Source organism: Camelus dromedarius, chromosome 24, assembly GCF_036321535.1.
Source record: "Camelus dromedarius isolate mCamDro1 chromosome 24, mCamDro1.pat, whole genome shotgun sequence".
In the NCBI taxonomy this organism is placed as follows: Eukaryota; Metazoa; Chordata; class Mammalia; order Artiodactyla; family Camelidae; genus Camelus; species Camelus dromedarius.
In genome coordinates, this window is record NC_087459.1 from 24074049 (window position 1) to 24099436 (window position 25388).

Here is a 25388-nt window from a genome sequence, read left to right on the forward strand (position 1 = left end):
CAGCTGACTGATCCAGGCACAAGCATCTGACTTCAGTGGGGCCAATCCACAGTCCTTTCCCAAGAACCTATCCCCAGAATGTAACCCAGCCTGACCTGGTCAGAACCCTTTCCCTGGATTCAATAACTGCAGTGGAAGAGGAGGCAGTATCTCTCCCACTGGCTGAACCTGAAACGTGCAAAGCTCAGGAGGACGGTTCATGATTGCTACCAGCAGGAGAAACCAAGCCTCACAAACAGTCAAGAACACAGTGGACAGCGAGAAAGAATACAGCCAGGACTAGGAGGGCCCTTGAGTCCTCGTTCTGCGCTACCCAGGTCCAGATGCGTATCTCTGCTCTTCTGATTGTTCGATTATTTCAACACTTACTTGTATTCCAAAAGCCTATACATTTCCGTATTTTTTAGTTTGAATTTGATTTCTGTGATTTGAAACAAAAGACAATCTTAAAAACAAAACAAAACCCTGCTAACATAAACACAGCCGAAGTTGTTAAATCTTAAGAGCTTTAAAAAGACCCAATAGCTTCATGAAGGCTCTTATAAGAGTTCTCTTGTAAGTTTCTAAAAAAAAAATGTGGAAATCACATATTTTACTTAGCTCCAGAAGGCAGATGAATCCCTTTATACAATGAGTAAGTGCTCTGTAATTGATTTGTTAAGTAAACTGAATTTTTTCCAATGTCTGCTCTCCGTAAAGAGGGCCTAGCTCCACATCATTAGAGGTCCAGGAAGCGGGGAGGGTGCAAGTGTAAGGCTCCTTCAAGAGAGTCAGTGGTCCACACACGCTGTCGCGCTATCCCTAGGGAATACATTATTTAAAATTATTGCTGCATTCTAAACAGACCACTTGAGAGGGATAATTACTTTTCAATGACTGGATCAATATTTTTGTTCTTCTCCTTTACTACTTGAGTGATTGGATGTAAGGCCAGAGGAGAAAATCAGGTCAGTCCCCTGGACCTACTGCAATCTAGCAGGGAAGATCAATGTGTGTGCTTGGGAGCCCACCGAGGGGAGCGGGGCCAGGGAGCACAATTCCTAGCGTGCTAACTTAATTTCAAATTTCTCAATGAGAAAAGCCATGCCAATCTATGGCTCTTTCATTGCAGCATTTTAAAACTTGTCCTGAGGGTACAAAGTAGAACTCATTTTATGTGTGGCTTATTGAGTAAGTTTACGAATGTATGACCCTCCCACGTATATGCCAAGGGGGAGAGCAGTTTGTCCATTCTGCTTAGGATGGGTAACAGCTCAAGCTTGGGAGAGAGAGATGATGTGGCTAGAGATGTGGAGAGAGGTCACTCTGCAGCAGAACAAAGATAATGTCCACATTTGTTGGTACGTGTGAACATTCTCGTGTCCAGCACTCAGGATCCACCAATGAGGAACCTGTGATGATTTTACTCTGGCTGATAAAGCAGGCCACGACCTGTGTCCCATTTATTACTGGAGACAACCTTAAACTATCCTCTTAAGGTACGTGATTCAACATAAGTTTATTAAGCCTTTCCAATAAAAAAAAAAAGGATGCCAAGCAATATAAAAGAATGAGGCATTTTGCTGGCGTGACTGCTTACCCTTAACCTAACAAAGCCAATGCCTTTCAAGTATCTTAGAAGCACCATTTGCATGCAAATCATGTACTAACTGCAAATGGGACTTATTACTTAATTAAAGCTCATCACGGAGCATCTCTTTTGAGCAATATTTTGTTGGATGTTGGAATTACAACTGAAAGTGATAAAATGCTATTTGAACATTTCCTTTTATTCCAACATATTACTGTCCTCCTAGCCTTTTCCCATCAGTCCTCAGGCTTACTGGGACGTTGCATGGGAGATTTCTTGGTGGTTCAGAGTGCTGCCTTAGAAGCCAGGCACCCTGGGTTTAAAACCCGTCTCTGCCACCAACTGGCATCAGACTTTGGGCTTGTTACATAAGTTCTCCATGACCTGGCCTCCTCCTCTGTAAACTGGGGGTGACATTAGCACCTACCTATCGGGGTGTAGTGTGGACTGAACAAATCAATACACGTGGAGCACACACAGTACTATTAAGTTATTAGCTCTACGTAGCACGCGTCACTAGAAACCTTATAAAAAGTGAAGTCAGCGAGACTGGATAAAAGGTAAGACTCCCACCTCTGCCGCCCTTGGGACACTGGGTAATGTACCTCTTTGAACCTCCATTTCCTTCTAAGTAAAACGGGGTGGTCACGCCTCTACTTCAGTGGGGTGGGGTGAAGACTGTATGAAACAATGTGTATACGACACTCTGACAAACGTTTCTAACGGGGCGTATGGGAATATCGGGCTGCATGGACGGATGTGGATTCCGCCATCCTGAGGACTCATGCTTCCTTCCTCTCGTCTGACAGCAGGCAGACCAGAACAGAAACAATCACCCCAAGGCTTGGAAGATACTGGAGCTTATTACCCTGGGCTCTCCTCAGAGAAGGAGCTATTGCCGATCCACGCCCGGGGGCTAGGCATCCAGGAGAGCCAGCGGAGAGCAGTGGGCACTGTGGTCAGCGCCTGCCCACATGCACAAGGCAGCCAGTCACCTGCCAGCCGCAGATGCCCAGAGACACGCACCTGCAGGCTGGCTCCCCATCACTCTTTCCCTGGCTTCCTTCTCAGGGCAAGAGGAGAGCAGCCCCTGCTTCGAGCACCTCCCCTCCCCGCAGCACCTCTGTGCAGGAAGTCAGGGCCCTCGGGGTCCCCATCAGACTGCCCGCCTGAAGCACACATTGGAGCCGCGGAACTTGCCTGAGAAGCCAGTAAAATTTTAATGCACTCTGTAGCGCGGTCATGTCATACTCAGTTATGGCAAATAATCCCAGATGCCTGCAGAGGTAAAATGGAGCTGTAATGTGCTTGCCTCCTAACCCGAGCTGACAGCAATGATGTACGACTACCATTAGCGGAAAATATCACTTCAACTAACCCATGATCCAGCTCCGCTCAGGGTCACATTATCCATGAGGAACAAATTACACTCCCAAAGTAAATACAAATTTTCTACACGAAATGGGTACAGAAAAAGGGAAGGGGTGATCCGTTCCCTTCGCCAGCACACTGCTGAGTGACACAGATGATAAAGGACAGGACAAATCATTGGCTGACAGAGGGCTGCGCTGTAATCAGCTCAGCCACACGCACTCGAGCCGATAAACACTATATTCTCCCCTTAGTGGCAAATACATAATCTTTACCGTGGACATGGCCACCTTGGATATTTACTACCACTTGGGCTGCAGCAACACCCTAAGCAGTGTTTGCCATCAGACAAAGAAAGATCCTGTGGCCTTGATGGACCCAGAAACCCTCTGCAGGGGTGGGAGTTGGTGTCTGGGGGAGGACAAGAGGGCTCTCCAGGCGGCAAGCACCACAGAGGGGAACCACCTTGGGGGACGCAGTGCAGGAGCTGCAGGAATGCCATTCCCCGACCACGCACTGCTCACAGGAAGAAAACGAGGAGAGACCGCGTGAGATGCAAGGGGCTCTGGACCAGAAGGTCCAGTACTTGCTCACCTGCCTGGATGGCTGTGGCAAGACCCTTTTCCTTTCTGTAACTCAGATAGTCAACAAAGCAACTTCTAGGCACAGAATTAATATTTGCAGGCACCTAAGTGTCAGACATATGCTAGGTGTGGGGAACTTGCTAGGAGCCTATGATTTCATTAAGATACCAGTGCTCACACATAAATACACACGAGAAGAAGACTGAGTGCCTTGACCAAATGTGGCTCGTGCTTCATCTGCTGGCTGGCACAGCCTCCTCCCTAATTACCCGTGCTCGCCCACAGGCTGACTCTGCCACTCACCTGTAAGAGTCAAAACATATACCTTGTTAATTCTGACTTCTTACCCTGGACAATCCCCAGGTCAAAAAGAAAAGTCACATTTCAGAAGAGCTTGTACATCTAAGTGGTCAGGGGACCCAAGCTGTGTTTATTCAGTGCTTACTGAACACCTGTCATGTTTGAATTTTTAGAAGCTGGGGGGTTCATGGGTGGACAGGTAGATAAAAATCCAGGTCTCCTGTAGCACAAGGAGGGTGAGGCACAGAGAGGAAGGCAGCGAAGATTCTCAAATGGCACTTCTGGGCATATCCCAACTCATCCTCAGATAGAGCGAAAAAGAGCCCAGAGCCTGGAATCTTAAGACAGTTTACATCTCAGCTCCATCACTTACCAGCTCTTTACTTTCTTCTTCTTCTTCTTCTTCTTTTTTTTTTTTTTTTTTTTTGTAAAATGACATCTGCTTGAGAAGATAAAGTTCTTGAAAGGAACTATCAATGAGTTTGACATAGCAGATGATGAACAATGTTGTATCTGAGGACACACAGAGATCCCCATAATAAACAAACAGGTCATATAAAATAAAATAATACATGTAAAAAGTGCTCTGAGGAATGTTCTATACAATGTGAAATAGTGTTCCATCTTATTATTTAGTTATTATTGATCCTAATATCATTTGTTCACTGTTCCCAAGAAATGAGTAGCATCTACATTTTTTTTAACCAAGAAGTTAGGGAGTTGAAAAAAATCATTAAGAATCCCAGAGAGGAAAGATGAAGCCCTAACTGACTACGCTGGGTACCACACCGCCCATCCCGGGGGTTCCTGGTTAGTCTTTATTTCAAATGCTCCATTCATTTCACTGCCTCAGTAAATATGCATGTAACTGGTAGACCATGAAACACACCTGGTTTGGAACAGCAATGGAAAAAGCTACTCTGGTTACTCTTCACGTAACTGGAGACATCCTGTCGGTCTACAGCCAGTGTATCTCAACGTGATCCTCACACCAACTAACAGGGAAAAGCTCTAGAAGTAGCGCAATTTAACCTTCCCAGCTGTAACTTTGAAAAGAAAGGAAAGAAGAAAAAATAACGTCCATCCACTGAATTCTGAGACTTCCGAGAGTATAAAGTTTGGCTAATTATTCATACATCCTAATGCAGAGATTTTATTTTCTTTATCACAATGGCAAAGTTATGAGGAATAATTACCCATAATTATACATCACCATCCAGAAGCTGCCAAGGGGAGATTAACTCAGACAATAACTCCCACACATAAATACACGTGTGTGACCAAAAAGAAATGTGTGCATCTTTACTGAGGACTTACACTCTCGAACCCAAATACAGAATCAGGCAGACTTCTAACAACCAAAGAACAGCCCAGGCTAGACTCAATGACAAGCCACAAGTTAAAGGCATCACTGGTACGAACGCCTCTGCTTAGGATCTTCCCGACTCTCGGTGGCTCAGGATTTTCACGGTCAATTTAATGAGGCTGAAAGCCATCGCCTCCACCTAATTCCTCCTTGGCTTTACAACATTCCCTTCAGCTAAGCCACAGAATACAAGCCAACGGTTCATTCTAAAAGAAAGCAGCTGACCTTTTCTCTGGGAATGTAGAATCATGTATTCAACCCTAGATGTCTCCAGAAGAATTCCTTTTGTAGGTCAAATAATATTGATTATTACCAATCAAGTGAGTTCTTGAAACATACTATGTCAACTGGTTCTTCACTAGTTCCCACACTCTCCTAAACAGTCAGGGCAACTGAGGAACGAGATTAAACTAACTTTTCTGCTGCCTATTGACAGGTGCATGGTGACAGACCCAACAGAGTCAAGCAACTCCGTCAAGTTCATGTTGGTTCATCAGTAGGTACTTGAATAAAAAATAAATGAGTTGATATCAATGACTGAATGAAAGAACCAACAAAGAGTTAATGACCTTGCTTAGAGGAGAGGCCCATGTATGTTTCCTTAAGTTACTTGAAAGAGCCAACACGGATGTGCCTGGACCTGCCCACTGTGTTTATTCCCTGTTAGGAATTTGAGAGAGGTGAAAGGATGGAGATAATTTTCATACAGCCTTCCTTCTGCCTTGGCAAAGAGAAAATCCACTCACATACGTTTCCCTCTGGGTCTGCCATGTCGCTGGGGCCCAGGTAAATAGCTACAGAGAAAATCAGGATATGCAGTGCTACATCATCGAATCCAGCCTCACTTTGCAGACAACAAAACTAAGGCTCAGCAGCATTAGGTAACTTGCCCAACGCCACACACGTGGTTAGTGAGAAGTCAGAAACCAGATGTCCTAAGTATCCTTGTCCGTGACTCACCCATGACGAACAGGGGAGAATCTAGAACCTCTTCTTTTTGCTATTCAGTCTAAGAAATTCTTGTTTAGCTGAAGATGTCTGACCAATTTCCAATAACTCGAGTATTCATCTTACACATTTCTATTTAATAAAAACCTTGTGCATTTATAACATCTGTCTTTTTCACGTACATGACATAGGGGTAATGGATAGATATTCTACATACACATTTAATGTGAGTGAAGCAATTTGTGGTTTGGCATGAAAATGCTATGACATGACAAAGAGAAGAACTTATGAATGAGAGTCAGGATTTAAATTTGCAGTAGAAATTAAATCCAAGGATAGTATCAATAGGAAGTTGGGATGGATAGGCTGGAATTATGCTAATGGAAATATAGCGATGTGGAAGAACAATAAAATGTCAGTTTGACCCAGACCTAATCTTGGAGGTTGAGTTGGATGGGCATCATGGAATCCAAAACAGAAAGCCCTTGAGACCCAGCCAAGAACTTTAGAAATTTCCCAAATAAGATGGGAAATGTATAAATGGCTTAGAAGTGTCTTATGAGAAAATTAAATTGTAAGAGAAATAGAAAAGGCTGGAGAAGAGACCACATACTCGTTGGGAGTCCAGAAGATAAACACTGGGATTGACACAAGGTGCACTCAGGTTCGAGTACCGGTTTTCCGAGGTTGTTTCACTTATCCCCTCCATTTGAAGATGAATATCCAGGAAAAGAAAGGCAAATTTAGCAAAACAATGAACATTACTGAACACCTCAGTTGTGCCAGGTACTATACTAAATGTTAAGGATATAAAGACAAGATCTTGGGTCCCTACTCTTCCTTCTGGGCAATCGTTATTCACTTTGCTGCTAAGAAACCCAGAAGGGAGGAGAAAATTCATTTCTCCACCTGCAAAGTACGACAGCATCTCTACATTGTCTCCCGATCAGAACACATCCTACTTCAAAACCAAGGATGGGGCTTCTACAAGCAACAGTGAAGGCCTTCTGAGCTTCTGGAAAGTTGCTGAGGGTGCACAATCTTTACCAAGTGTGAAACATGGCCAATCAAGGGATGGGACTCTTCCACTATAAGCACAGCCACACGCCCAGTCTTCAGTTTGACATCTCAGCAGTTTCTCAGTCCTTCAGGAGCCAAGTTAGGCATGTGGTTTGTGTTGAGTTAGGAACACAAGCCTCTGTCGGTTTTCTTCCTGCTTTTCTTAGAAGCTTCCCCTTTCCCACACAAGTGAATATGAAATGATCAAACACAACAAATTTAGCTTGAATTAAAAAATTTAAATGCACCAAAAAAGAGTGTGCATGCTGAGGGAGAGGGAGCCGACATGGAAACTCTGTGGTTCTGCATCTGCAGTTAACCAGGGTCCCAGCAGGCTGTCCTGGGCACTGGTGAGCACATCACGGGACCAAGCAACCTTCTCCAGGTGGTCATTTCTCTCATTAAAAGCCCGGAGAGAGGAAACTGCAACTAGGAGTTCTGTTAAAAGCTTCACCAGGAAAAGGAGAACGGTTCACATCTATGAAGAGACGGTGTCAGTGCGTCCTGCACACACGTGTATACCACACGTCTATAAACATAAGCACACACACCCCATCTCTACGGCTTTCAAGTCTTTCTCCTAGCTGTCAAAATTTTAAGAGCATTAAACAAGAAGAAAATAAGTGCTTCTCTTTGACATTTTTTTTAATAAGGCAGTGGTTTTCAGAACTAGTTGTGTATCAAAATTATCTAAGAAGCTTTTTAAAAAATACAGATGCTGTGGCCCCACCCCAAATGGATTGAATCAGACCCTGTCTCCTGTGCTGGGTATCTGGGAACTGACAGTGGGACAAGGGCTGGACCACCCACTGAATCACCATCTGGTCCCTCCAGGACAGCGGGCTTGCTCTCTGCTCCAGGTGGTGCCCAAAGGAAAGCCTGATGTTTGGGATAAGGAACTTAAAAAGCATTGTTTGGGGACACTTCCAAACTTCACAACACTTCCATTTAGCTTGCAGCAGGAAGAAGTGTCCTCAGGGATGAAGGCTGAGCCTCAGTTCTAGTGGGAAGAAAAATATCACACCCCTCATCCTCTGGCAGGTTTTCTGGCAGATCCTGAGCTTTGGGAAGAGAACAGCCTCCCTCTTTCCCCAAGTGATTTTCTCTCACTCGGCTCTGAGGAAAACTAATGAAAGTTAACATTTCCAGAGCCCTGACTATGGACCAGGCACTGAGCCAATTTAATTGTTACAAACTAGTTGTGGGGGGGCTGTTGTCACCCCCATTTGGCAGATGAGGGAACCAAGGCTTGTCTGTGGCTACAAAGGAGTACGAGCCAGACCTGGAGGCCCAAATGCTTGACCACTGGGCACTGTGCCTTCCAGCCAGCTCTGTCACATGGCCCACAAAACATACAAGAGGTGGGTAAATGGAAAGAGAATTACTTTTAATTACCACATTGCTTTTCTAACCAAATGGGGAGTGGTTTCTTAGTACAATGGGGGTGCTGCCAGTGGTAAAGAAAGAGAGGAAACAAGAGAAAATATGGGCGAATATGTGGAAGAATGTGTACTGCCTCTTTGCTCTCGTGATACCCATTCGTTTCACGTGGGGGGCTGGAATAATTGCTTAATCTGGGTGACTAAGGTGCCAAGTGCTGCCTCTTCACTTTGCACTCACTGCAACGACGAACAGCCCCGAATCTAGGATGCGGTGTTCCCAGCCTTCCCTCATCCTCCACCCAATTTCTAGTCTTCACCAAAGTCTCCCAGGTCCTGTGACATTAATGTGAAATGTGTTCACATGGCTGGGAAGGGAGGCTAAGAGGAGCTTTGCTCAGTGTCCCATCAAAGTCTTTTCCATGTGCAAGCATGTCTCCTGCATTTATGGAGAGCTCTGCTTTTTTAGCCCCTTTCCCAGTCACTTCTACATTAATTAGTAAGGGTATCATTTTATAAATTGCAGCTTCGTATCAGAGGAAAGCAGAGTTTATCTTAATTCCGTCAGCTGTGTGAAATACAGTACCCTAATTTTAGACCGCCAGTTCTGCAGATCCCTGTGGAGTAAGAGAATGACAGGTCTTCCGGAGAGAAATCCCAGTGGGTCCCCTACAAGTCTCACTTTTGCCTCCAACAGCATCCCTGGTGGGGTTGCTGAAGAGATCCCAGGACACTGAGTGGCATCTTTTCCACTATTAGCAATTCAGATTTGAATGTGAATCCTCCAAGCAGCACACGAAAGCCGCCCAGGTTAGCTCCGGGGCTCTGAGGGGGGCTCAGGCAAGAGGCTCTGGCACAGAGGAGGCTGATGGGGGCCCAGGCTCCAGTGCAGAGCAGAAGTCTGGGAGGATGGTGTTAAAGTCGGTAATAAACACCAGACAATCTCATCCAAAATGAGAAGCCTGACAGTCTTAACTCTAACAGGGCCAAGCAGGAAGGATGGCAATTACAGAGTAGTGGCTGCTCCTGCTGGGGGCCCTCGGAGGGTGGGGGTGGAGGGCAGGGACAGAGATGTGAGTGCTGTTGTGAGGCAGCCCTCAGTTAAGAAGAGGACCTGCAGGGCCACCACAGTCACAGGAAAAGTGACCGGGGCAGCTGAGGCAGGAAGCGTGCATGTGTCAGAGGAACACTCCCGACGGGTCCCCGTCATCACCCCTCCCGTGGACTTGCCTACAGACATCTTGTTCTCCACTGTCCTGAAATCATCCCAAACTCGGAGACGTGGGTGCTGGCTACCCTCCCACCGCCCATGTTTTCGGACTGACACTTTGCTGCTTCCTACGCTCAGAGATGGGAGCCTGGGCAGCAAAGACTTGGGGGTTCAGGTCCCAGGAGATGACTAGCTGCTCTTAGGATGCAGCAAACACCTTGGCCTCCAGCTGCCTCTGAAAACCACAGGCAGCTCTGATAATCCTGGACACCACCAGAGTTAGGTGGCCATCTAGAAAAGGGTCTAGACACCAGCAGAGAGTCTGAGACAGCTGGCCTGGGATGCAGCACCGGCATTGGGGTTTGTAAGCTCCCGGGGGATTTGGAAGTGCAGTCAAGGTTGAGATTGCTGATCAAGACACCTGCATGGGAGGCAACACCAGGCGTCCTTACCCGCTCCTGCCACTGCTAGAGACTGTGACACTTCCCAAATTCACGTTGTCTTTTAAAGAAAGAATGTCTGCTTGGCTGTGAAACCCCGAGGAAGCCTCATCCCCTTGGAGAGGTGCCACCCACTTGGAAGGGGAGATGGAACATCACCTGTAAAAGCTCTTCTGGAGTGGGCAGAGAGTCCCAGTCCCTCCCTGGGTGCCTGGGCTGCCCAGCACAACAGGACGACGACTACCATGTGGGAGGGGCCTGCACGCCCCTGGCCCCTCTCCTGCTGCCCACACGCCTCCGGCACCCACCGCACACTGGCTGCCTGAGACACGGGGGACCGACTCCCAGGGAGCTAAGACTCCTGTGGGCCAGGGGGAGGAAGCTCCTACTTGTCAGTTAAACAAAAGAAGAAACCACAGCCCCTTTCCAGTGTGTACTTTCACTGTCATCCAACAGCCCATTACCATGTCACAGCACAGCGCACCCTTCCATAGGTCACTTTGTTTAAAATGACATGGATAATGCACATGTCAGCAAGCTGACAGTCCTCGCCGTCCTTCAGAGATAAAAACCTCAAGGCGAGAGCCTGTTCTTATCCGGGGGACATGCATTGGTCTATCATCCAAGTCAGGCAGAACATGATTTCTCCAGAGAGCACTTTTTTCATTTCCTGATTTTAAGGAAATCAAATAAGCACCATTTGTCTTCATCTGAATATGCTTGACCTGCTCAAATGATGATGTCTCGCATTTTATAACAGGCTACATATGCTGAATTCAAATTAACGATAGCACAGAACGAGAGCCTTTAGGTCTCTCCTGGAGGCTGGCAGCAGAGAAGGAGGGAAAATTCTGGGCTTGACGGAAACATCCCACTAGATCCCACCCGGCAGGGTTCTGAGTAAAATCCGCAAGCACGCAGCGGGTAAGAGTCAGAGAACAGGGCTCAGTAAGACCAGCTCTGCAGGACAGATCCAGAAACTGGCCAAGGGAGAACATGTCCCTTCCTTCTGGTGCCAAGCAATATAGAAACCATGATATTTGGTAACTCTTTATGAAATACATAAAGTGGGAATTAATCTGGAAAGAAATTTGGCTGGGGGGTTGGGACAGCTAGAAAGAAAGAACAAACACACAAACAATCCCTTTGCTGCAGGCAGCAGAATGTTCACTTTACCAGTTTGTGATCCAATCTTCTGAAAGTCCCAACCTGAGCTCCTTTTCTTGATCCATGTGGAACTGGAGATGCAGAGGCTGGTGCCATCAGCCTCGAACCAGAGTATGTACCTGCTGGAAGAACTGCCCTGCCCCCGACCATCCACCTGGACAACCAGAGAGCAGTTCCCATCTGACAGCCCCCGCCCACCTGTGCCCCCACAAAGACACTCCTAGGAACATGCCATTGACATTTCTATCGCGAAGGTCAATATGTACAGAAAAGCAGGAAGAAGCATATGAGTCAGTAAAAGAAATGAAGGAATGACATTATAAATGCACACTTTATGTTCCAATCAAGGATTAAACAAGAAAAACCAGATGGCTATTAAAATAAATAATTTCTTCTTGGTTCTATAAAGTGAAAACTGAGTATCACATATATACAGTATTAAAAGGCTTATTTTGAAAAAGTGGCTCTCACAGCTAAATTCATTATTTCTTATCACAGGAAGCGTCACTATGAATGAAGCCCATCTTGGCAGAAGAGAGGTGCTGCCCATGTGAAGCTGCACCCCCCCCAATAGTTGTGTAAGGGAGACCCCGGTATTCGTGGTGCTCAGGCACCGTGCCCATGATGGGTGGAGGAGGGAGGCTTACCTTCTCTTCCTGGTCACTGTCGCTGTCACACTGAAAAGGAAGACAAAAAAAAAAAGCATTAGTACAAAAATTGAATATGTTTTTGCTTTTGCTACAGGAAAAAAAAAGACAAGCAAAGGAAATGGGAAACACTGTCTGAACTGGAAAGTTTCTTCTGCTCAAGTGCTGTAAACAGAAACAGAAGCAAAATGCGGAGAAGTTGCTCTGTTGAATTCATCTGATGCCAGTTCATATGACGCCAGTGCTCTGTGGCTTGACCTGCGGTCAGCTGATCACCCCAGGGAGCACCCTCACTGCCCCACAGAGGGGACGTCCACAGAGGAGCCAACCTGGCCACGGGATGGAGGTGAATGAAGATCGCACAGTGGGGGAGCAAAACTGATTTCTAACGGAGATGTTCTACCTTCAGCTAAGGTGAACGGCTCTCTCCTCCTGGTGCTTTTCTAGAGGAAAAGAGGCAGAGTTCTGGGCATCGTGTTCTCTCATTTGGACTCTGAAGGATACTGAACATGACGGGCAGGCTCACCGCTTGTGATGCCCCAGGGGAAAGCAGGGGTGTACTCTAGTAAAGCCAAGGACAAGAATTCCGGGTAACAAATCAGCAATATAGGCAAAACAAAAGTCTTAGGGCAGGAGACTCACACCATATCTAACAGACCCCAAATTCCAACTGCTGAGTTTGGTTTCAGAAGACCAGAAAATGGTAGTTAACTCAAAGCACTGGGTTCCTCATTAGAAGTAAAGGGAAAAAAGAACACAAAAATTTTATTAAAAACTAAGAGTGTTTTGTTATCCAATATTTGATTTTTAAAAAACAAGATGTGTTTTGTTAGAGTAAATACTCAGTAGATAAATATATCCACCCCCTCACTCAGCAGCCCTTGGTAAGTACTGTTAAGCTGGTCAGATATTCAATCAAGTCATAGGACTGACCCTAATGGAGCTTTCAGTTTCGCAGTAGAGGTAACTCGCACGCACCCACTGAGCAGGGCTGGGGCGTAATCAGAGCTGCACCTACTCCATGAAGATGATTCTTCTGTGGGGTGGAGGAGAGAGCGGAAAGGCCCAGGTCAGGGGGACACCAGGCTGGCAACTGTCACACTGTCCAAATCTGCATGGTGCATAGTTTAAGAAAGTATAGAACAGACAGCAGAGCAATTCTGAAGGTAGAACCAACAGGACTTGACAACACAACGTGGAAGCAAGTAAGAGGGACGAGTCAGGATGATGCCAAAGTTTTTCAGTATGGCCACCTGGACAAGGGAATTGGTGTGGCGATGAACAAAAACAGGAAATAAACTTGCTTACAGAGCAGCCACTGCCGGCTACGCACTCACAGCCATTCATAGCCCCTTCTCCCTAGTTTTGAGACGTTTTGAGATTTAAAAAGCCAGATATTCTCTCTTTCCCAAATTTGCAGCTAAGGGTGGCCATAAGACCCATTTTTGGCTGGGACCTGAGAAAATATCTGATGAAGGTTCTGGAAAACCTTTTTCTCCTCAAAAAAAAAAAGGAGAAAAGCAGGAAGCACTTGTCTCTTGCCTTTGAACCTCACTGCATGTGGATGTGCTGTCTAGATCTGTGGCAGCCACCTTGCAAAAATGAGGCCAAAAGCTGAAGTACAAAAACAAGGAAAGAAAAATCCTGGCACAACTGAGCCATGTGAACCAATCTCACAGCAGCCTGCCTCTGGACTTTTTTGTTCAGATAATAATAAGTTACCTTATTGTTTATACCACCATTAGAGTACGTTCAGTTGAAAGTAACAAAACCCCCATCCAAATGGGCACCTTGCCATATTAAGCCTCAACTGGGGAACTGCTTCTTCTTTCCAGCCTAAGCTGTCTATTCAATAAGCATTTAGGAACTCGCGTCATAACCTTATGGCCAGGAGGGTTCTACTCATCCCACTGGCTCCTCGATGCCACAGGGGTATCACAGTTTCAGTGACGGTGCTTTAACCATTGTTTTCAACCAAGCTTCCAACCTCAGACTGTCTAAACCTTCTTCTGCCTGATGAGTGATTGCTCTATTATAATAAGTCAAACCAGCTGAGAAAGAAGATGGGCGAGATGAAGACCCTGAAGGCCTCGAACACCAGACAGATAAAGCACAACAGTTCTGAATGTGTGGTTTCTCCAATGCCTTTAATTAAGCCTTCCTTGAGGTTCCTGAGTTCCAGGCACATTTTCAAGACTGACAAAGCATGATTCAGGAGGGGAGTGGAAGAGCAAAGAGGATTCTGCCAGACAGGCTCATTCTCCCAGATGTTCATGGCCGGCCTTGTGAGGTAATCAAGGACAGCTGAAGGCTGGGGCAGGGCACTGCCCACACCCCCAAGGACTGGTGTGCGGGGGCAGAAGGAGTGGGGAGCCGGGGAAGAACCAGCACTGCCCCTTCCCCCCACCAGAACAGCAGTACGTCTCTGGGAACCGTTATTTCTATCAAAGTGTTAAGCTTCCCGCTTTCCAACAGTCCAGTTCTAATTTCAAGGTCCACTTAATTCTGCATCAAGCAATTACTGATATACCCAGAAGCACCTTGTCTCCAGAGTTAAGCATATGGTGAAGAACTGAGACCTACTGGTATCCATTATGGAAGCAGCACGGATGCCAAGCCGATTAAAAATGCTCAGGCTCCCCACACAACATGCCGGGTGAGTGACAGCCCCTCGACAAGGCCAGTCGCAGAGTCTGCCAAAACAGTCTGTGCTGCATTGGGGCCCACATGGTGCGCTGAGAAAACAGTTCCATTTCTGGTATTAAATTCCCACACTGACCCGAGGACTTTGCCGTGAGCTCAGCAGGAGCGCACCATCCAATTTACAGCTCCGCTCTCTGGAGCCTCGAGTGCCAGCCCCTGGCAGAGACGAATGATGGTCAACCCCTCCAGCTCATAAATTATGCAAAGGCAATAAATGCACTCAGCAAACAGCGCCGAACGTTTGCCGAGCCTGGCTCCTGACACACTCTGTAAAGAGCCAGAAGCTCGACACATACAAGAGGTCTATTCCACTCATAAAGGGGGCTTGTTGACAACCCCAGACGGAAGGCGGGCCACGGTCCTAAGGAGTCTTTCTGCTTGGCTGGCAGCGGTTTATGGGCCTGCTTTATGAAAAAGGGAGGCTGTTTTATAGAGTCGGTGTGGGGAGAATTCACGGTCTCAAATTCACATTTAATACACTGGACGGCTTTCACACCCTGAGTTCAATACGCTGTGGATTTCTAGCCAAATGATTCTTGGTCTTGAAAGGTTAAAAGAAGAAGTGTCTGCTCCCCGCTCCCTAGATACCCACTCCAATTTATGAGAGTTCACGTGGAGCCACCTCCTGATGCAGGTTTACGTTCTGCGTGGGGCTGGGAAATGGAAAAGGCATGTCAAATGCAGAAACGGGGTCCCAGCTGATTTGACCATTTTAAGCATTTTGACATCGGGTCCCATACTGGTTTATTAGCAAACAGGTTGCACACTAACAACCAGGGGACAGAGTACTCTCCATGACTAGATTTCAAAGCCCTTTGTGAACAGCTGAAAACATTTCCCTCCATTTAAAAACCCAGGAATGAAACGGAACAACCAGCTCTGAAGCCCTCTGCCTTCAGACAAAGACATGACCCCAACCCACTAAAGACAAAAGAGGGAAAGAGGAGGCAGGAAATCCAAGCCACATGCCTCGCAGGCAGAATTAGAAAGAGACTAGCTCCCAACCTGAGCACCTCCAGGCATCCCAGCCCATCAGCACCCAACTTCCCCTTCACCTGCTCTTCCCTCTTGTTTCCCAAATTAAAACTGAACCTTCAGAGGCAACTTCTCCCTTTCCCAGAGAAATTCCACCTCTTAAACTCTGCAAGTAACCAACCAACACCCCCACTCAATATTTTCTCCTTTTGAAAATTAATACATACTTGTTAAATACATTTTAAAAAATCACCCATAAGCCTACCATCCACAGATAAACACTGTGGACATGTTTGCACGTTTCTTTCAAGTCTTTCCTCCATTCATTCTCTCCATCCTTCACTCACAGATTTTAGGAAAAGAAAATGAAGTCGTACCATTTTGTAACCTGCTTTGTTTTCACATGCTAAATATTTTAGTTTAATGAGTAAAATTTACCCAGTAAAATCACATTTTTGAAAAGGCTGCACTGTATCCGCTGTATGGGTTGTAAATAATCTAGTAAAAAAATTCCCTAGTGCTGGCTATTTGGACTGTTTCCACTGAACATCCTGGAATCTCTCCCTTGTACACATTCACCAATATTGCTCTTTCCTAGACTCTTTCCATGGCCCTTCCTTTTCTGCATATTCTTTAATGTCATTGTCTCCCTAGAGCTGCATTTGTGGGTCTATCATTTCTGTATGATTACCAGGGGAGTCCTTAAAGATTCCCTGGGTTCCACCTACCATGTATATGCTGAGACTAAAAAATCTCTATGCCTACCATTTGCCAGTTATGGGGCTTTGGGAAAGTTATTTAAACTCTTCGAGTCTCAGTTTGCTTATCTGTAAAGTGTGGGTAACAATGGCATTTCCCTCTTAAGAAAGTGAGACTAAAATGAGTTAATACATGTAAACAACTTAGACAAGGCACAGTACGTGTAAGTGTAGACAATTGATGTTAACTATCATTAACTAATGTTTTTTGTTTGTTATACTCCCTGCCTGAAACCCTATAAACTCCTCAGGCTCAAGTATCCACCTAAATGCGAACTCACCAGCTTCTGCTCACCCCATACCTGCCCCTCTCCCATGCCGGTCTTGGTAATGACATCACCATGCAGTCACTCTGCTGCCCAAGTGAAGAGTCTGGTCATCATCCTTGACTCCATTCTTAAGCAGACATATCTCCTTCTCTTACCCAGCAGTATCAATTCTGTTTTCTAAATCCTCCCCATCTTCATGGCCATGGCCACTGCTTTAGTTCAGACTTTTATTTTACCATGTCAAGGCCCCCATGACTGCTTCACAGGGCCTAGGTTCTCTTTCTTTTCTAATCCAAGTCCTTACTGACCAGAATGGATTTCCTAAATTTCAATTTGATCATGACACTTCCCAGGGCCTAGAGGCCAATGAAAACTCATTACACTGTTTCTAACTCTCCCATTCCCCACTTTTCACCACTCCTCCAACACAGTGCTTCTCAAGCTTTCTGTAGAGGACCTTTTGTTTTTGTTTTCTTTTTTTAAATTTATTATATGCTGTAGACCAATACTTTGTAAAATATAATAAAAATTAATTGCTAGAAAAATGAAAAAGAAAAGCAAAGACAAAAATATGTTATTATTAGATTTCAGAGATATAAAATTATTCTGTTGAATTGCCAAAAAAGTTCTCAAATGCTTACTTTCAACTGCTATACTAACCTCGCAGCAGATTAGTTACAAACAGCTCAAGGTCTGGCCTCAGTCTGCATCCACACTATCCTAACACATCCCTTGTTGCAGCCACACCTCAGCACGCTCGATCACACCCTCAGGCCTTCCCATCTCTGCACTTAACAATTTCCTCTGGCTGGAATTCTGTTCTTCCAAGTTTCTAGGTAAAATCCTTTAATTCACCTTTAAATACACAGTTCCCTCTATGAATCTTCTAATACTCTTAAAATTAACAATTCTTAGAATTCCAATTTTCTTCTTAGAACCAACTGCTTCTGTCTCCATCCCTTACAAAACTGTATTTCCACTGTTGGCCACAACAGCCTTCCCTGCTGGAGTGTGGGCTCTGTGCAGGTGAGGGCAGCGCTGGGTTCATCTTTCTCTAGGCCTTGAGATACAGCAGATGCTCCGTCATACTGACACATCCATCTCTCTCGTTTTTAGAATTCCTGATTCCACACAGCCTAAGCAAACTACGTAATTCAAAAGAAAGAAGGCATAGGAAACACTGACTAACTTGTCTACTTCATACAATGGGATGCATGTTTGTACACTGGGCAGGGTTAAAATTCTTAGCAAAGTCAAGAGAATTGGGGCCCTAAAGAAAAGATTTTTCCATTAAAAGGCCCAGGCTTGGGCCTTTTAGACATGATCATTTTATCGTACTTCCTCAAAAGCAAACATTTCTTGCTTCCCTTTGGGAATCTCAATATCTGTGTTTCAAGACTCCGATCCAAATCGGAATCAGTTAAGGTCTGCGACACTTCTCTGCCTCATTCAGAATGAAGGAACAAGATGGAATTCCAGGGACCTTGTGATGGAATGCATTCTTAAGCAGAAAGTGGCAATCATTGAATATATCACACACAGTGACATTGAGGAGGGCATTGCGCTCTATTCTGCTCAATGGACCTTGCTGGAACAGTTATTTCGTATCACAAATCCATTTATCATTGCCACCCAAGATGTCAGGGCTGAACACCATTGCTGAACAAAGTTATTTTATTCTTCTTTCTGCCTAAAGGAAATGAGAGGAAAATGAGGGAGAACCCCCAACTTGTACACTACAGCACCTAACATCAAGTACAATTTCACTTTGCTGGTAACAAAACAAATCGATTCCCCTTTGGGGCAGGTGGTTTATCTAAGACATAAAGACATCCCTCACCTAAAAGCAATTTCAGAAGAAGCCACCTGCAGAAAACACGACACTCATTTTCTTATTTAAAGAAGCCAGGTAGCAGTACGGTGACTAACAACACATCCACCACCATCTTCCCACCGGCCCGGTTCCTGTACGTGCAAAACTGGGCAGCCATTCAGGGCCGCAGACGGCAGCTCTGACCTTGTCTCCCTGCTGGCACTCCACAAAGCTCTCCTTCCACATTGCTTACGTTGCTCTCATATTGGCTTTGGACTGTAAGTAAAATTTAAAACTACTGGGGCCCTAGAAGAAAAAAAAATATTTTAATCTTGAAAATGGTTTGAGGTTTCTCACTGTAAAACGACGCCATTGGCCCGGCTTCCCCTGTAGCTCCACGATAACCACGTGTGATCAAGTAACACAGCTCAGAAAAAATAAAAGCCTGATCAAAACAGCAATACGTTGACAGATGAGTATAAGCTTCTGATATTCACAATATGAGCACCTCTGAAAATGATACAAGGGCTATTAACCTTCAGCTGTTTAGGAGGCAAAAGGGAGAACAAACTTTCAGAAGCTCCTGGAATTCTGTACTGGTAACCTTTGCATTCCTATTGGGGGACTTCTCAGAATCCGGAGTTTTTGCAAGTTCTCAGCTTGAACTGGCCAGCACTCAAACAAGCAATGTGATCTGAGGGGGCTTATTTTCCCTCCAGGGTCTTAGATGATCACACATTCTCATTCAATAAATAATTCTGAAGTGCCTACTATGTGCCAGGTTCATTCTGACCGCTCATTAGAAGTACAAATATATTGCAAGAAATCAAGTTGTCCAACCTGAAGTTTTCCAGCCCACAAGTTAATTTTCAATATTTTTTCCCTTTTGTCACTTGGAAATCCAGTCATAGTTCATAAAACAATTTATATGCTGTAAATTTAACTTAGCTCATTAAAATATCGTGGGGTTTTTGGAAGTATACGGAAAGAAGTGGGTATTTCACAAATTTTTGGAGCGTTCAGCACTTTTTCTCCCTTAGGAGAATGGAAGTCACATTTTGCCAGGTATAAACATACATAAAGCCCAAAGATGAAATTTACTTAAAACCCAGAGCTCCCAAGCCTCAGTGAGTGCCAAAATGAGAAAAATGAGTTTCTTGTCCAAAGGTAAAACTGACAGTCTAGGGCCAGGTGATTTGTAAACCATCTCTTTTAAGATTAGGCAACAGATCCTTTCCCTTTTTGTCATTGATTTACTGATTCTAAGTCATCAATAGCATTAATCCGTACCTGCCTGGGGACCTATTACAAACGACTTTGAAGACAGTGTGAAGGAAGAGTTTATTATGAGACCACAGTGTTATTACCAAGGAGACCTCCTCTGCTATCTTCTTTGGCAGGGCTCTATTTGTGACCCCCAGTAATGCTGCAATTTGCCCTCTCCAGATCATAGTTGCTTGCTCCTTTGGGTGGGGCCTGAGCCCCCAAGGTTTGCTTCCACTAAAGCCTGGTTCTCTTCAGAGTCCTGTGTGAGCTAATAAAGCCCAAATTTGCTGATGAGGAAAAAGGAAAAGTATGTTATGGGTTAAAATAATACAAGAGTCGATTTTTTCCGCTGTGTTGTGATCCATAGAAATCACCCTGAGCCTTTTCCCTTTCTTCTCTGCCTGGGAAGCCAATTGCTTTGATTGCAGTGATATGAGCTAGCTAAAATGACTTGCCCTTGCTTGTGAGGCAAATGGAACATGCTAATAGAACTTATCGCATTACCCGATGCAGAAGTGCCATAGCTCATTACTTTAAGATAAAAGGATATCATTGCAGACGGCAAGCAGAATTGACTTTCTGAGGCCCGACTTGATGATGATTTAATCAACTGCTCTCTTTCACTTCTCATCTCTGCGCCTGTCGGTTTCACAGGTGCCGTTAAATGAGACACTCAGAAAGTGAGCGGAGGGAAAGAAATTGCTGTCATTACTTTTCAAGAAAGGAGGTATGCAAATTTTCGACAGAAAGATTGTGTCCATAATGGGCCTGGTAAAATACAAGGATCATGCTTGACAGGTGAGGGCAAGCCATTTGTATGTCCTTAAAGCAGAGCAACCTTCCTCGTTTAAGAAATGTGCTCAGTAAGAGAAACTACAAATGAGAGGACTGACGGGGCCAGGGGAGCGGTGGGGTGGGACCTCATGGGGCTGGCCTGCACTCTTCTGAGTTCTAGAAAGGGGGAGGGTGCTTCAAGTATTAAGGAAGTCAGAGCCAGATGAGCACATAACAAAGCCTGGGTGCCCTCATTCTGGAACAAAATGCTGGCTGACAAGCTCTTGAAAGACCATCTGACTCTGCTTCTTCTGGAACTGTGGACCCAGGTGGCCTGGGTTCGAAACCTGACTCCACCGCATGTACTCTGTAGGACCTCTGGCAAACAACCTGCCTTTCTGTGCCTCAGTTTCATTATCTATCAAATGGTGCTTTTGATAGTATCGACCTCATGAGGTTGTTGAGAGCATTCACTGCATTAATAAATATAATAATACACAATAAATGGAAAAGGGATTAGAACAGTGCTGGACAGGTAGGAAGCACTCAATAGATGTTAGAGATCATTCGTTCATTCACTATTCAAAAAGACTGAGATTTTTCTTTTAAGAGCATGTGTGCCAGGTGCTAGAAATCTAACGGCTCTAGTTTAGACAGAATACAACCCTCCACTGACATCACATGTCGAAGCCTTGCTTCCTGGCAGGTGATGAGTTCCTCAGAGAGCAGTCTGGTGTCCCTGGTACCATCACAGGACCTAGTATAGTCTTCAGGACCCTAAAATATGCTCAACAACCATTTGATGAGGTATGGATTCCTCCTGCCTCTGTCCCCCTGCTCACTTCACATGTCCCACATTTCCGGTGGAGCTCCAGCTCTTCGCGGAAGCTCCTGGTAGAGGAGGAAACATTTCTGTGTTCTGCAGGGAACCTCTGGTGACCACCAGGCGCCCTAGCCAGGGGAGAAGTGGTGCTGCCACTCTGCAGACACACCCTGGCTTGACTCACCTTCAGGAGGGCAGAATGAATGTGAATAGATTAAATGATCAGGGTAGTATGAACAGAGGTGTTTTTTTCATCCACTTGCCTTCAATAGTTGTATTTTCGCCAGCACTCAAAGTAAAAGCATCTGTCCTAAAGTGCCTGTAACTCTGAGTTCTTCTTCCCTAGGTAATGAAGCTGCTGCGGACTGGTCTTCCTCCCAGACCCTAAGGTTGTGAAGCGCTGTGCGTAGCTCCTGCTTTCCATGCTAAGTGGGACTGCAGGATTCAATTCCCTGCCTAAGGGACACTGACGACCTCAGGCAAAAAAAAAAAAAAAAGAAAAAAAAAAAGACAGCGAGAGGAGGATCCACAGCAGAAGAGCAGCTCTGAGCTGTCGGAGTTGGAAAAGCCTGATTCCTGAAGTACATCTCATGTCTTATCCCTGCAGCATGGCTATTCCTGGTGGGGTTCTCCCTGGGAACTATTTCAAAGCATTGCCCCCTAAAAATGCCAGCCAGCAGCTACCAGCCATTACAGAGGAACATCCTGACAACAGCCCTGGGAGGACAGTGCGACGATCCCTCCTGTTTTCCAGATCAGAAGTTAAGGCTTCCAATGGCAAAGGCAGTACTAGAACCCAGTTCTATCCCCCCAAATCCATGTAGCCAGCAAATACAAGGCACCACCACTCTCTCTCATGCACTATACAAAGGAACTACTTGAAAAATATCTTCCCGATTAATGGCTTGGCAGAGGGTAAGCAGGGGCAAGCTGAAACTAAAGTGGCTGCGATGACCGTAAGCAGCAGTGAACGCAGCCCACCAGCCATGTCTCCCCCCAACCCTGGACACTCTCCCTTAGGAGCAGACCTCGCCTGGAACCCGCCCACAGGAAGTGCTCAGGAAGTCTGAGGCTGACCTGGGGTCCAACCCTGAGCCCTCCATCTAGCAGCCATGCAGTCTTGGGAAAGGTTCTTAACATCTTGGAGCCTACCATCTTTTTTAACCTGTGAAAGGGGATGATACATTCTCTATAAGATTTCTGTGAGAACTGAATGAGTTCAAGCACGTGAAAGCAGCCAGAGAGAAAAAAAAAATTCAAGTTTTTTTGTGGGGGGCAGGGGGAGATAATTAGGTTTATGGAGGTCCTGGGGATTGAACCTAGGACTTGTGCATGCTGAACACGTACTCTGCCACTGAGCTATACCTTCCCCTGGAGAGAAAAAAATTTTTTTTCAGATTCCTTAATTTTTTAAAAATTGAAGTGTAGTTGATTTATAGTATGATGCTAGTTTCAGGTATACAGCATAGTGATTCAGTTATACATATTCTTTTTCATAATAGGATATTACAAGCTATTGAATATAGTTACCTGTGTATATATAGTATGTCCCTACTGTTTACCTATTTAAAAAGAATTTTATTTATTAATGTTTTTGGGAAGGAGGTAATTAGGTTTATTCATCTACTTATTTAATGGAGGTACTGGGGCTTGAGCCCAGGACCTTGTGCATTTAGGCATGTACTCTCTACCACTGAGCTACACCCTTCCCCCCCCAATCTATTCTATATATAAGTTTGTATCTGCTAATCCCAAACTTTTGATTTATCTCCCTCCCCTTTCCCCTTTGGTAACCATAAGTTTGCTTTCTAAGTCTGAGTCTGTTTGTAATAAGTTCATTTGTGTCATTTTTTTGATTTCACATATAAATGGTATCATATGATATTTATCTTTGTCTGACTTACTTCACTTAGTATGATAATCTCTAAGACCATTCATGTTGCTGCAAATGGCATTATTTCATTTTTGTGGCTGAATAGTATTCCATTGTATATCTATGTACCACATTTCCTTTATTCAGTCATCTGTCAATGGACATCTAGGTTGCTTCCATATCTTGGTTGTTGTAAATGGTGCTGCTATGAAAATTAGAGTGTACATATCTTTTCAAATTAGAGTCTTCTCTGGATATGTGCCCAGGAGTGGGGCTGCTGGATCATACAGTAACTCTATTTTTAGTTTTTTAAAGAATCTCCATACTATTTTCCATAGTGGCTGCACCAAATTACAGTCCCACCAATGAAGTAACAGAGTTCCCTTTTGAGAGAGAAACATTAATAGTTTTTTTTCAACTCTTTCCTGAAAGATGTTATATCACACACAGAAATGAGGTAACTTAATAGTTATTTAAATGTTGGGCTGGATATTCATACCATTTTCTTGCCAGAGGGAAAATCATATTCTGTAAGGGTTTCTGCCTGGGAGGTGTTTGAAGACTTGATACTATGCTATACAAAAACAGAAACAATAGTCCAAAGAAGCAAACAAAAACAGAAACTATCATTCCCTCTCAAAGAAGAAAACAAAAGGAATCTTTCTGGTACCACATGGTTTTATTTCACAGATAAAATAGCAACAAGGCAAGACACTTTAGAATTCAATTTTCTAAGTGTTCCTTTCAGTTCTTGATGCACATTTTTTGGAGGTTAATATAATTTGGACTTATTCTTCAGCCAAATAGTCACTAACCCTGTTTATAGGGAATAAAGTAAAATGCACAGATCTAATATTTGCCATCTAAACTTGTAGGTTATGCGTAGTAAAACAATGACTTGTGGGCTTTGACATTATTAAGACTTTCACTCAAGTCCAAATTGGCAAAATAAATAATTGGATAGATAGAATAAATATCAAAAAACATCAAGTGATTACTGGTACCATTAGGAAGCCAGCCATTTTGGAATCTGTCCAGAGATCTTGACCAATCAGAATTAGGGGCTACCTGGATAGTCCTTTGCACAGGGTTTATTTATATATAAGACCTATTTAAGGATAATCTAATGAACTCAGTCAACAGAGTAACCCTGGGAAGACATCAAATTCCCTAAAGCATTAACTTTGGCAACTGCAAAAACAGGGATTAGTTGAGAGAATATAACTAAAGTGCTTGTCACTTAGTAGGCACTCAGCAGTCCAACATATGACATCCACCCTTCTGGGACATGTGGAAATTCCTGTGCCTTCGCTCCTATGTATGCAATTCTCTGGCCATTATGTCAGCTGTTGGTTCTGGTACCTCCAACACTGTTTCCCAAAACGTATCTCAGAGTTCGCTATATCCCACTCTTCCTAAACCTGGCACTTAGTAGGTGCTCAATAAATATGTGCGAAAGAATAAATTCATAAATTACATGAGCAAAACATCTCAGGGAAAGCATCACAGCAAGTGTTTAATTGAGGAGATCAATACATAAACAAGAGTTGACGGAATGGCTGCTAAGGTGTCTGGAAGTGGTGGGTGTCTTAATGTATCCATGAGAAACACATGAACATAATTTCTAGGTAAAAGCGAGTCCTAAAAAAACACAGCATATTCTTATAAAAATCCAATTTTAAGGTATTCTTTTAAGAAAACCAGGAAACTCAAAATCCTAAAGTTATTTCTTCTTACATTTGACTTACTTCAAGCCAATGAAAGAATTGGAATGGAACAGGAAAAGGGAACATGGAGCCCTCATACTGCTGATATATAATGACCACATTATCAACTTGCCACCAATCAGATTTTTTTGTTTTGTTTTCAAAATGCAAGATAGTGTGACAGATGACTGACTGGATAAAGAAGTTGTGGTATATTTATACAATGGACTACTACTCAGCCATAAAAAAGAAAAAATGCCATTTGCAAGAACATGGATGGACCTACAAATTGTCATTCTAAGTGAAGTAAGCCAGAAAGAGAAAGAAAAATACCATATGATATCACTCATATGTGGAATCTAAAAAAAAAAGAGAAAAAAGAGGACA

The 25388-nt window shown here is 44.4% G+C and overlaps 1 protein-coding gene across 2 annotated transcripts in view; it reads right to left on the reverse strand.

Annotated features, from left to right (window-relative positions):
* Positions 1–25388, reverse strand: part of AUTS2 (activator of transcription and developmental regulator AUTS2) — a 922207-nt gene that overhangs the window by 283450 nt on the left and 613369 nt on the right. For both annotated transcript variants that reach the window (XM_064478598.1, XM_064478597.1), the window contains exon 5: positions 12042–12071. In XM_064478598.1, coding sequence (XP_064334668.1) covers positions 12042–12071 — 30 coding nt within the window. The remainder of the gene's footprint in view (positions 1–12041; positions 12072–25388) is intronic.